Below are 13,719 nucleotides of genomic sequence, written 5' to 3'. Positions count from 1 at the left end.
GTGAGTCAGACAGATCTGGGTCCTAATCCCAACTCTTCCACTTGTCTTGTGTATGACCTCGGACAAGTCACTTCACTTCTCTGCACTTCAGTTACCATATCTGTAAAATGGGGATTAAGACTGCGAGTCCCGTGTGGGACATGGACTGTGTCCAACCTGCTTAGCTTGTATCTACCCCAGAGCTTAGTATCTGGCACAGAGTGAGCACTCAACAAATACCATTTAAAAAAGCCAAACTTCTGCCTACATGACCTCGACCTAATATTTTTCAGTTTTCCCAAGTTGAATTGTGATAAAATAAGTAGTACTAGGAGCAATCCCTCTATCCTCCACTGGATACAAGGGCAGATTTTCTTTTAGGGCTATTAAGAAATATATGAGTCTATCCATGTTTAAAAAAATTATGTTAGGATTTGCCTTGGGAAAAATTAACAGTATTTGTCCAAGGGGAAAAGACAAAACTGTCAAAGAACAAAATTAGATTTACACATCATTCAAGGGATTTGTCAAGAGAAAGAATTGGATGCATGAAAAGAATAGATGAAAAGGTCTGAGCTATACAAAGGACTAATGCTTCAATATGCTTTCTATGATTTTAATATTCATGTTTCTTTGTTGTTATGCCAAACATGAGGGAATTGCAAAGCATGGGAAGGCTTGAATGATTGCCCACTCACCTCGTACAAGATTATCTAACCATAGCTAAAGGCCTCCAGTGATCATGTTGAAGTCAAAGTGCTACTTCTAGTCCCACATGTAAGAAAAATTTGAAAACCTAATCCCATAGCAGAGAGCCATAGTGATGGAAAGGTAAGCAGCAATGAAATTCCTGGATTTCCTGAAAACACACTCTAAATTTACAACAAACATGTTCATCCTTTTGTCTTCCCCAGAAAAAAAAACTGAGTAGTACTCAGCTCACAGTTCACAAGCCCTGATTGCAAAAGTAATATTTTCAAAATAGCAAAGGATTTTACATCCCAAAGACTCTCCCTATTCCCCTTCACTTCACTTCTCCCATTCCTCTTTCCATAAGCCCTGCCATGTTTGTTAGTGGATTATATTCCTTTTCAACAGAGGTGGCTTGTGTAAGGGTAGGAAATGAGTTTCTTCTCAGCAAATAAATGTATATTTGAGATGTACCATACTCACTTTTAATGACACTAGCCATATGCTCAGGAAAGCAGTAGAGGGATTAGCTGGACCTTTAGGAAAAGAATGAAGTTTTTTCATTTCACTAGAATTACTTTTATATCCAGTGACACTCAGTTCCTGGGGTTTTTTTTCCTAAGGATGAGCAGTTGACTTCCAATGAGTAGTTTACTCAACTGAAAAGCATCCCCATTATTCAATTTTGAAAACAAAAAAGACCGTGGGATCTGCTTTCAGAACCACGGTCAGTTCCAGGTCAATTTTCATCTTTTGGGCATCAACCTTAAAAAAATAAAAAATCCTGAGTCTAAGTTCTCTGGTAAAAGAGTACAAGCCCAGGAGCAAGAAAATCCATTTCTGAAGACTTCTCTAATTTGTCTTTAAATAACGGGAAGACAAACCTTCTTGATCTAGTATAATTAAGTAATTTTACAAGTTCATCAGACCATCTTAATTTCACAGAGGGTTTCAGCTTGTGATTTTTCACTGCCATCCTGACAGGCAAATTGTTCATCAAGGTCAGTGTTTCCATGTAGGGGCAGGCTTCTTTTTCAGGGAACCAAACAGATTCACACAAAGTAAGACGTGCCAGAGCAAATGTACTCCCATAGAAACTGCTCACAGAACTAACAGCAAAGTTTTTATTTGAACTGTTGTCATCTACCCTGTTCAACAGTAATTTCAGAAGAAATAGAAGGTTTTGATTCAACCTTTACATATATCTAAGTTCTTTGAGCTGAAGATGTTTCTGTCTGGGGAGAGTTGCCAAACACATGCGTGACTTGTAGTTCCTCAATAGAAATCTCATTATCTTGCCTTTTGTGTGCTGGGTGATGTATTTTTCTGTCATATTAAAAATGAATGGCTCTGTTTCCTGGGCTTCCTCCATGCATCATTCTGTCTTCTCTTGAAATGAGTCATTGTTTGTTGTATTATGATTCTTGCTAAAGAGGATTGGGTTCACTGTGGAAACAAATAATTATGTTCCACAGTAACTTTTATAATACTGTTAGGGTCACCTAAGATCATGGTAAGTGAATTCGTAAGGGAGAATATGATTGCAGGGGCTAGAGCAGGGGAATTCAGTAAACCAATTGGGAAGAAGACCATCATGTAGCTTGAAGTGATCTGTTGGAACTAAAATCCCAGCTTGAATTAGAGAGTCTCTATGATGTTCCGGAAAGGTCACAATAGTCAGTCATCATTTCTATTGAGTAGGTAGTAAACTGGAATATCTGTTTTGCCCTCACATTTTGAGTTACTAAACTCTAAACACAATCAACATAAACCTGCAAATGTCCCTGTTTGGGAAAGCAGTAGCTTCTTTTAAATGATGACTGAAAAATGCACATTTAAAGCCAGAAGACCAGTCTCCACAGTTAAAATAAAGGGGAAAGCTGATGATTATCTGATGAGTTCAAGTGATATAGATGAACAAATGGTGTAATTAAAGTACTCGCTCCTTTTTCTGGATGGATTTCTGCTGTGAATGCTCTTTATGCTTTTACTACCATCAGTTTAAAAGATAAGGGTACATGCAACTTTTCATTACTGCATGATGCATTCAGTGATAAAGAGAGGGATATTTCTTTGCCTAAGTATTTGAGTCCACAGTAGAAAGGGTATAACTGAATATTGTGAACTCTTGTGTAGTATTTCGAAGGATAGAGTGATAAGTTCCCTGTGTTTTCCTTTCCTACTGCCAGTCTCTTTTAGAAGTTTAGTATTTAGATATCCATGGAATTCTTTGTATTCTCCTCTCCATGTAGCTGAATCCTAATGAGCCCAAGAGAAAAATCAAACTCTCTAGCACAACTCATTTAGTTGCACTTGTCCTTCCATACAGCCTGGGATAAAATTCATTTAAGTGAAGCTTTTGAAATCTGCTTAGGAGGACGGGGTTAGTGTATGCCAAAGGTTTCAACAAGCTTTCCTGGAAGTGTGCAGAACTCCTTTTGTAACCTTTTTCTTCCCTATTGTCTTCCAGCTGGTGGGCTTTGTCTACGCCTGTTACGTTGTCAGTATTTTTACAGAGGAAGAGGACAGCTGTAAGTATTCATCACCAAATTCTCTGGATACTGCCTAAGAAAAGTCACCTATTTGTAGAAGTAGTCTGGCCCATGGTTAGCCTTGTAAAAACCTAACAAGGGTAAAAGGGAGCAAGAGAGGACAAGAGAAAGGAGTCCATGCTTTCCCATCAATCTTCTTTTCCTGTCTTGGCACAGTTGTCATTAGTGCAATACAGAACTGACAAGGGCAGACTCCTGGCACCAATAAACTATTCCCTCTGCCTCCAGCAACTGGTGTTCCTTCCCGAGGAGCTTTCTTTCCTTGCAGATTCTGGTCTTTGCCCTCTGTCTATAGAACTGCAATATTGGGTGAATAATCACCTGAACTGAGTTCCAGGGTGATCACTGGACATTTGTATTTAAAATGAGGGCAAAGCAGAGGTCACAATTTGAAGAGCTCACCCTTCATGTCTCCAGGTAGAAAATAGACCATTCCTGATGGAAACAGACTGGTAACTGAATCCCTACCTGATTTTGCTATCACTTCCCCAGGGTCCTAGTGTTGAACATTATCAATTCTGATAAGACGACTAGTGTCCAAATAACAAATACACTAACTGTTAGGGTGCCTGGAGTTCAAAAGAGTCCATGTGGATCACATATACAAAATTTGGAAAACTGCGCTTCAATCCACGTAATCAAATTCCACCCAAGGGAGTGAGTTAATGAAGGAGTAAATAAAATACTTTTCCAGGCATTGCCTCTTTTTTTCACCTGCCTAGCAATTCCTTAAGCAGAAATAGAGCCAGCAACCTTCAAAGATGGCAAATAAAGAGAAAATACAGGGCTAGACATCCTCTAAGAATCATTTGTGGAGAGTTTCCAGTACTCTACCAGTCTCAGCTACGGGAGGGAGAGTCAAACAGAGGCATACCTATTCCATTCCTAGCTTGGGCAGTGGCTAGAGAGTAAAAGGCAATCTGCTAAAAGTCAAAACTCCCCTGTGCTGGGCAGCAGCAGCATGGGAGAGAGTTGAGGGTGGAGAGTCAAGTTTACTGTGTGGAAGTTGAATACTTCCATATTTTTACCCAGAAAACTTTATGAATACACTCCCAGAATGATTGCAGATGGATGTGGAGCTTTCTGGGAGAGATATATCCATGGAGTTGCTATGGGTCTGAGATAACTCAACAGCATAAGACAAGACAGAACTAGAACTCTGCTGTTCTGGTGCTACAAAAGCAACCGCACAAGGTACAGTGGAGAAGTTGCCATCATAGCCATCTGCCCAGGCACACTGCTTGCCATCAGAGGTCCAGCCTGTGATAATCAGCAGTATTTACTGAGTAATTACTTGATGCAGAGTACTGAACTTAGAGCATGGGAGAGTGAAATGAAGTGTCAGTGAGAGTTGCCCAAGGGTATACCTCTTCTGTTACTGCTTCCCTGACATCCATATAGAGAAACAATAAGAATTTCTAAAAAGTTGGAAAACTTCAAAAATCTACTCAGTTGTTTTCCTGTGCCAAAGCAGCCACTCTCCCATGATGACAGCCTGAAACCAAGAATATCTGCCTACTGAAAAAGGATCTCATCATTTGGCTTAAATGGATGAAGTCCAAATGCTTATCTTGTTTTTTCTTGTGGTTAGTCACCTAAACAAAGATGGTTGGCAGGTTTTAATGTAGAATAATAGCTTGCCCTGCAAAAATCAGAGGACTAATAAATGGACTAGTTGCCTGAAGGGGAATTGAATCGGGGGGCAGGTTTATTTCAAAAGAAGTTCATTAATGGACTGATTCCTTCTGGCATGTTGTCACGTCTGCAGATGTATTGATCTCTTATTGAACTCTTGTTCAGCACTGTGAGAGAAATTTTCAGAGTCCTAAATTATGAGTATGCCTCAACAATTCCCACTGCTTCTCCCTCATGATGCAAATTGGACCTGCATATTTTACCACTTGGTTCCACATCCCCTTTTGAGGTGAAACTTCTCTGCATTTACCTTATCAGGAGATGTTGTTAGAAATGAATGAATGACCTGTACCTGGAAGAGGAAAGGGCTGATGGGACAGGAAGGAGACGTTGCTGACCCTTCTTTTCCTCCTTCCAGCTTTCCCTATTGAGGTGGACATGCCAACTTGAATAATTATCAGTGACAAACCTTCCACATTTCACACTCACTGCATTTGGTCCTTCCACTGATCTGAACAAATTTGAGCTGCATTTTAATTTTCTCTTCCATTTATGGTTTCCTTTAAATGTTCCTCTGATATGCACATGAAGAAAAAAAAAGTACACAGGCACATTCATCAGCAAGCCCACAGTGGTGGGATTTTTGTGAAAATATATATCTGTGAATGGTGCCATGAGAGGACACAAGTTTGTCTAGTGCCTTTTTTTAATGGTATTTAAGTGCTTACTATGTACCAGCACTGTGCTAAGGACTGGGGTAGATACAAGATAATCAGATGAGACACAATCCATGTCCGGATCACAGTTTTAAACCCTGTTTTGCAGATGAGAAAATTGAGGCTCTGGGAACTTAAGTCACAAGTAGTCAAATGGCAGAGCCAGGATTAGAAACCCAGCTTCTCTGACTTCCAGGCCTGTGGCCTTTCCGCTAGGCCACACTAATTTTCTTTTGTACATTAAGAACACTGACCTGTCTAAAGAAAATCCTCCTAGACAATTGGAGCTGTGATTGGGAATCCTTGTCATTCAGACTTAAAAGTGAGCTGAATCCACATGTCCAAGAATCTAATCCCCCTCTGGTCTGTAAGCTCCATGTGGGCAAGAAATACATCTACCAACTCTGTCATACTGTGCTCTTCTAAGCATTTAATACAGTACTCTGCACACAGTAAGTGGTCAATATATATGACTGATTAATTGATAATGTGCAGAGAACCATTCTCCCCTGAAAATGGAGTAGTATAGACAGACCTCCACCTGCATACATCTTGGAAAGGAACTACTGATGTCCCAAGGGAGGCCCCTTCAGGAAATTGAAAGCTGAAAGGTGCTCCAGACTGGAGTCCCTCTAATGTAGAGAAAGTTAAACTCAATAGAGTTAAACCTCAGGGGAGGAGTGGAGAGACCCAGCCTTAACAGGACAATCCAATCTGAGAGAGAGAATTGGGGAAACACCTCCCAGCTAGGGCCAGAGGACCCCTTTTCATTCCCTTTATTGACTTGTCAGGCATTGAAAGATGACAGAAGACATAACTGGGTAGGAAGTATGGAGAGAAGCCAGTGTTCCAGCCCAGTCCCAATAGTGCTAGTGCATTATTAAAGCATTGAGGCTCCCAGGAGAGTTCCAATCTATGGGATGATCATGATAATAACAATAACTGTGGTATTTGTTAAGCCAGTACGATTTGTCAAGCACTGTACTAAGCACTGGGGAGGTTACAAAACAATCAGGTCAGATTCAATTCCCAAACCACACAGAGCTCACAATCTAAATAGGAGGTAGGACAGGCACTGAATCCCCATTTTGCAGATGAGGAAACTGACAGAGAGAAGTGAAGTATCTTGTCCAAGGTCACATAGTAGGCAATCGATCAACTGATCATATTTATTGATTACTTACTATGTGCAGAACATTGTACTAAGTGCTTGGCAAGTGGCAGAGTCAGAATTAGAACCCAGATCCTCTGATGACAGGCCCAAGCTCCTTCCATTAGGCCAAGCACAATGATCCTCTTGTCCCCAACCCTACCCCCCACCCAAGCTTGATTCTAACCTAACCATCCAGCCAACCGTATCACTGGTTTGATAAAATGACCCGTCAACATTTTTAAAAATAACATTTGTTAAACAGAGCAAAATGTCCCTGAATCAGGGCCTATGTTGCTCTCTGAAGAAGGGAAATGATTTTTTTTGTTTTTTTGGGGAGGTTTTTTTTTGCATTTTGATTGACTTTTTTTAAAGCAGCATTTTAAAAACTACAAAAAGCCCAGGGACTCAATGTACATGAAATTCTTTCAGCAATATTCTGCATCTCTTCAGTGTTCTAAGCTAATTAACCTTGACTTTGCTGATCGATGTTCAGGAAAATGCTAAATGTACCTGGACATCTCTGAGGAGAAGCTAGCAGGAACACAGGTTAGGCAGCCATTTTCCCCATCCCTCTCCACCTCCTCCTTTAGGAAACTTTATAACATCACAGCTCCACTCTGTCATATTGGTGCTGATTGGATATGACACAGGGGGATGGAAATGTGCCTGAGGAATTGGAATCTCTCTCTTTTAATGTACTTAAACATATTATTTATGGGGGAAGTCACAGACTTAACCATCTCTTTACCTTTCCTGGAGGGCTGATGCTTTTCCAAACTAGATAGCAAGTATTGTGTTTGTTACCAAACAGATCTCACTCAGTTTGAGCTTTCTGAATCATTGCACCCGGGTTTTCTTTTTTTTTCTTCCTTTTTGCCATCTCTAGCATGTTTTGTTTTGTTTTGTTTTATTTGAGTCTTGATTTCTTTCAGTTGATTTCATTGGTGGATTTGATCCATTTCCTCTCTACCATGTCAATGAAAAACCTTCCAACCTATTGTTCAAGCAGACTTACCTGTAAGTATGGGGCTGGGAGGGAGCAGGCCCCTCCTAAGCAGAAAGCATGAAAGCCAGTATGTGTTCTGTCACGGTGTGAGCTCTTCAGCAGCAATTCATTTCCCAGGGATGTGACAAATGGTGGCTAGGGCAGAAAGACTAGGTAGTTTTTTTCAAATGCCTCCATGAGAGTGAATTTACGATTCCAGTTGCCCTAATATTGGCTTTTCCCCTACCCTCTGATCACCCAGATGACAAATTGCCTCTACTTTTCCCTCTGTTCTTACCCCCTTAACCCATTAGCTATTCACAGTTGATCAACTGTGGCTAGGTAGGGGACTCTGACTTCCTGAGGTTTGTGTCCATGGTAAGGACAAAGGGGCAGTTTCCCAGTGGTACCATTACTTCACTGGTCTTCCCTCTCTCCTGCTCAAGTCCCTCAAGAAGACTATACATACCTCAGGAAGAATGAGTCCTCTCCCCATCTTCTGATACTGCCATAGCCGGTACCTGACTAATCACTACTTTTCCACTGACGAATCCCATAAAGTCTAGCTTGATATCTCAGTTGACTAAGGAGACTGTCTTTAGACCTTGAGCTGCCCTTCAGGTACTCTGAAGGGTCAGAGACTCAAGGAAGACAATCAGTTTAATGATCTAAATCTATTTTAGAAAGACTTGGTAAGTAGAGGATATCAGAAAATAGAAGAACCTTGGAAGCACCACTTTCTTCCAAAGAGGGAGAAAGTACTCATTTCCTCTCACTGTTTTGTTGCAGCTTTGGGGCTAATGAGAAGTTCAGAGTCTCTGTGGGTAGTGGGTGATTGGGTAAAAGGGTACAATACCTCTAATCAGTGATTAAAGTGGCCCAGTTAAAAGAGATAGTATTGGCTTGCCTTTTGACATTGCAGTGCTTCACCGGGCTAAGGCCTGACAGCCCCTGAGTTTCCCAGTTTACTAACCTTAGATGTTGGTGCCACTGACAAGCATCTTCTTTGTACCAATGTATTTGTGAAGTGCATTAAGTACTTATTTAAGGTGCCCAGGTGTCAGTCCTGGAGAATGAAGTCCTGTATATGCCAAACAGGTGAGAGGGCATGCTCTCCTGTGCCTGCTCTTCCCACGTACCTTGAACTGCAGAAGAGGGAACCATCTGTAGGGGTCCCAGAGAGACTTGGTGTTCATGACCACGTACTCCTTGGCCTCCCTGCTAGACTCCACACCAGGTAACCCTCGGGGTCATTAAAGATTGCGATTTGGGGAAGCAGTTAACTAGTCCCAGGGATCAAGAGGAAACTCAGGCTCAAATCACTTCACCCTGGCCTCCGATAGTTTGTATCATGGGTTTCGGCCACACTAGACCCTTCAGAAAATTTTTGAGCGGAAGAGGATACCCTGTCACACAGTCAGAAGAGATCTCACATCTGCCTTTACCCAGATGGACTAAACATAACCCAGGTTAGAAATATAGCTCCGGGAAAAGGAAGCCACCTATTTCCTTTTTTTAAAAAAAGATATTTCTTAAGCACTTAGTATGTGCCAGGCACTGTTCTAAGTGCTGGGGTAGATACAGAGTAATCAGGTTGAACATAGTCCATGTCCCTCATGACACTCAAAGTCTTAATCCTCACTTTACAGATGAGGTAACAGGCACAGAGAAGTGAAGTGACTTGCCCAAGATCATACAGCAGACATGCTGAAGCCCAGTTTAGAATCCAGGTCCTTCTGATCCCCATGCTTTATCCACAAAGCCATGATGCTTCTACTAGTTATTGGGTTCACGGTCTCAAAGAACACATAATCATAAAGTTCTTCCTAATGTCTGACCTCAATCCCTCCTTCTGGAATTTAAGTCCACTCCCCCAGAGTCAGCCCCCCAGAGTTGAAATAAAGAATATACAACTTCCCTTCCTCCTGGAAGAGATGTTAGAACTGTGCATGGACTCTGTCCCTCTGGGAAATTTTTAAAACTCCAAGAAAACAAGGCTGGTTAAAGTTGTATTGGATATTCCAGGAGAGCTTCTGATTCTCTCATCCCAAACTATTCCAATGCCATTCAGTCAACTTTCCCAATCGATGCATTCCCCCTTCCAAGCCAAAACATCACAGCATACTCCTGAGGTATTCATATCACCAGTTCCCAGTGCCCCAGTTTCTGTGCAGTCATTTTAGAGGGAGGAATTTTTGTTACAAGGGGATAATCAAATTTCTGGAAACAATAAGATGCTGATACTCTAATATGAGTTATTGGAAAATCAACAGCTCCAGACTACAATCCTCTAGAGATGCTCTACTGACATAAATCCTGAAACTGATACAAATGGAGATAGAAAAGCAAACACAAGTTTCTCCAGAATATTTCTCTAAGTTTCTAAATTTCAGCAGGGAATAGGGCAGCATTATTTATTTTACAACTGATGAACCTGCAGGAGAGTGACCGGCCCACCCCTCACCCAAGAATTGGCTTCTGCTGAATCTTGGATTCAGCCTATTTGGCAAATAGAAACTTGTCACCTGGCCCACAGACACTAAGCAGACAGTTCACTTTGTCTCTATTGTTTAGGCATGCTGGTGATTGTCTGATTTCTTTTCATGTCGGGGCAATATGTGTTTTCTAACCCTGAGACAGCAAAGAAAGGATTGTCACTTATAAAGCTCCTGGGGATCCCAAGGAAATGTCCCATTGGGCTTCCCTACCTAAGGGGAGATCATCTATATGTAGCCTCAAAATGGAAAACCAGACAAGCAACTGGGAATGGCTGGTGGCTGGTTTAGAATTGACTCAGTGTGGTCAGGGGCAAGATGAACAGACCATAAGGAGTGGAGAGACCCACAAGCATATATCCAGAATATTTGGAGACTAACAACACTCTAATCAAGATGTAGGTTTAGATCAGGATTGCTGCTTTCCAACATGATGAACATCAACAATAGTTGTGATATTTAAGTGCTATGTTCCAACTACCATACTAAGCACTGGGTAGCTTCACCAGAATCAGATCTGACACAGTCCCTGTCACACTGTGAATCCCATATGGGACAGGGACTCTATCCAGTTTGCTTATATTATATCAACCGCTGCACTTAGTACAATGCTTGGCATATAGCATTTAAAATATCACTAGTAACATTATTAGGGAAACCAAGATTTTTATCCCCATTTTTTATATAATGAGAGAGGCACAGGGAAGTTAAGTGATTTGCCCAAGGTCACACAGCAGGCAAGTGGCAGAGTCTGGATTAGAATCAGGCTTGTAGTACTAGTAATATTTAATTACTAGTAATACTAGTGCTTACTGTGCACTGTGTCAAGGTGGGAAGTAGGCATGATCCTTGGCCGTTGTCAGAAGCACAGTCTAAAAACCCTGGCCCAGGCTCTGTCCACTTGACCACACTGCTTTCTAAAGGACAAAAGTAGACAAGAGGAAAAGAATAAATAATGGTACTTATGTGCTTACTATGTGCCAAGCACTGTTCTAAGCCCTGGATTAGATACAAGTTAATCAGGTTGGAAACAGTCCCTGTCCCACAGGGGGCTCACACTCTTCATCCCCATTTTACAGATGAGGTAACTGAGGCCCAGAGAATTTAAGTGACTTGATCAAGGTCACACAGCAGATATGGCAAATGCAGGATTAGAACCTAGCTCCTTTTGACTTCCAGGGCGGTTCCGTACATAGCACAAATACCACAATTATTGCTGATGTTCATCATGTTGGAGGGCAGTAATCCTGTTCTAAACCTACCTCTTGGTTAGAGTGCTGTCTGTCTCCAAAGACTCTGGATGTAAGCCTTTGAGTCAGTCCACTCCTTATGGCCTTTTCATCTTGCCCCTGACCATGTTGAGTCAATTCTGAAACAGCCACCAGCCATTCCCAGTTGCTTACCTGGTTTTCCATTTTGAGGAAGAGGAGGAAAATGAAAAAGCATACCCAATGTGGCTGAAGTATATTCATTCATTCAATCGTATTTATTAAGCACTAACTGTTTGCAGAGCACTGTACTAAGAGCTTGGGAAAGTACAATACAACAATAAAGGGTAACAATCCCTGCCCATAATGAGCTCACAGTCTTGGGCTGGGGGGGAAGAGAGACAGACCTCAATACAAATAAATAAAATTACAGATATATACATAAATGCTGTGGGCCTGGGAGGGGGCGGGAAGAGCAAAGGGAGCAAGTCAGGATGACACAGAAGGGAGTGGGAGGTGAGGAAATAGGAGATCTCAAACTACATTCTTATATCTCAAAATACCTAGGACATTTGGGGATCCTCAAGACCCTGCATCTGGGGCTTCACCACTGACCCTTTCCTGCTTCCTTCTTTGGTTCATAGGCCTGCGTAAGTAAAGAGGTTGCCACATCTGGGGAATCCCCACAGTGAGAAACTCAAGGTGCTGCGAGAAGAGAAGCCCTCCCACCTCACCCCTGCCGTCTTCCTTCAACCATGGACATTCAAGGTTGCTGAAATCTACTCCACTTTTGCTTTCTAACATGATCAATATACACTGGCACGTGGCCACATGATTGCAGTTTCCACTTCCTCGAGCATCCTGATGAACCATGCTGTGCTGCCACCAAATCCCTACTATGGACCCTGTTTTGAGACTCTCAGAACAACATGAACAAGGCAGGAAATGTTGGTAACTCATCCTGCAAAGAAGAAGGAGTTGTTCATGATCTGATTCCAGTTTTAGAAGTTGTGAATTTTCCTTTAAAACTAAAACAAAAAAAAGCTACTACACCCAAAAAAGGAACAATCCCAGCATTCTCTATCCTTACTGAATGTTCCCTTCCTCCTTGCCTATCATATGGGATGCTATTTGCCTTTATGGATAGAATAGCTCTTTACTTTATAGATCATTGTAATGCAAAACCAAAAAGCAACGTCCCTCCTCCTAGCCTTGGTTCATCTTAAAATGCATGCATTTCCTCAAGGCTTTCCTGTTCCAATGCACAGATTTTTAGCTGAAAGTTCTGGAGTGGGGCTATTGAGGGGCAAAGTCTTGAAAGGGATGGGAGAGACAGGGAGAGGTATTTGGGGATGATGTGTATACACCCACGGTAATGTAACATCATTCATGGGCCACAGGTATTAAAATAGAAAACAAATAAATACAGTAATCCATATGCTGTTCTAGAAACTGTGGTAATTTTTTTGGCCAGTGGAATCACCTTAGTCTCCAAAGAGAAACAAGTGAAGTTAAATTGTCAGAAAGATATCTTATTCATTTCCTTAACAGGCTATTCTACTAAATATGTAGTTTGAAAGTTGGTTAACAAGAATTTTCTAATTGCCCACATAATGCATCTCACTATACCATATCCAGAGTGTCCAGGTCTCTCCCCTCAAAGAGTTTAGAATCTAATGAAGGAAAAACAATACTGACAAAAGTCACAATGCATGTGACTTAAGGGGGAGGAGAGACTCAGGAGAGAGAGAGAAGTAGGAGTGGAAGGAGCTTAGACAAGGACTCACAAGAACTTTTATGCTCAGTAATGGGAACTTCTTTCCAACTGCAAGTGAGGAAAGTTTCTTGCTCTAGTCTCAAGTTTTCAAGTCTTTATTTGCATCATTTTCCTTCCAATAGAAGGAGTAAAGAAACACCACTTCAAGAGTGTAAGTCGGAGAAACAGAATTTCTCTGAGTGGGGTCAGTCTTCTGAATACAGGCTACTGTTGGGAAACTGAATAGAGAACTGTGGGCATAAAGTGAGACCGCTATTGGTGAGAAAGGAGAAAATGGAATAATCAAAGTGGGAGTGATATGGGCAAAACTATTCAAAATGGGAAAGAGAAGAGGCCTGTCAAAGTATTAATGTTTAAAAGGGATCTTTGGCTTAGAGAGTCAGGCATTTGGAGAACTATGGGGGAGAAGGAGCAGGACATCTGACAAGCAGAGGGACTGTCAAAGGAACCTCTGACCCATTTTTCCCCCTCTTTTGAGTCAAGTACACATATTTCCTTTTAATAAACCCACATAGTGTGCTTAAACTTC

At 41.5% G+C, this 13,719-nt stretch overlaps 1 protein-coding gene across 5 annotated transcripts in view; it reads left to right on the top strand.

Moving 5' to 3' along the window:
- Positions 1–13,719, top strand: part of NKAIN4 (sodium/potassium transporting ATPase interacting 4) — a 91,899-nt gene extending 78,180 nt beyond the window's left edge. For 2 of the 5 annotated variants that reach the window (XM_007668737.3, XM_007668734.3), the window contains 3 exons: positions 3,140–3,200; positions 7,658–7,742; positions 12,058–13,719. In XM_007668737.3, the coding sequence (XP_007666927.1) occupies positions 3,140–3,200; positions 7,658–7,742; positions 12,058–12,067 (156 nt within the window). In that variant the 3' untranslated portion in view covers positions 12,068–13,719. Of the gene's footprint in view, positions 1–3,139; positions 3,201–7,641; positions 7,743–8,808; positions 8,948–12,057 lie in introns of those variants that run through there. The other 3 variants (XR_486207.3, XM_007668736.3, XM_029071016.2) reach the window with 3 other exon arrangements.

The sequence above is a fragment of the Ornithorhynchus anatinus genome, chromosome 8, assembly GCF_004115215.2.
Source record: "Ornithorhynchus anatinus isolate Pmale09 chromosome 8, mOrnAna1.pri.v4, whole genome shotgun sequence".
In the NCBI taxonomy this organism is placed as follows: Eukaryota; Metazoa; Chordata; class Mammalia; order Monotremata; family Ornithorhynchidae; genus Ornithorhynchus; species Ornithorhynchus anatinus.
The sequence above is the reverse complement of the archived record's forward strand: the minus strand, read 5'-3'. Positions and strand labels throughout refer to the sequence as shown.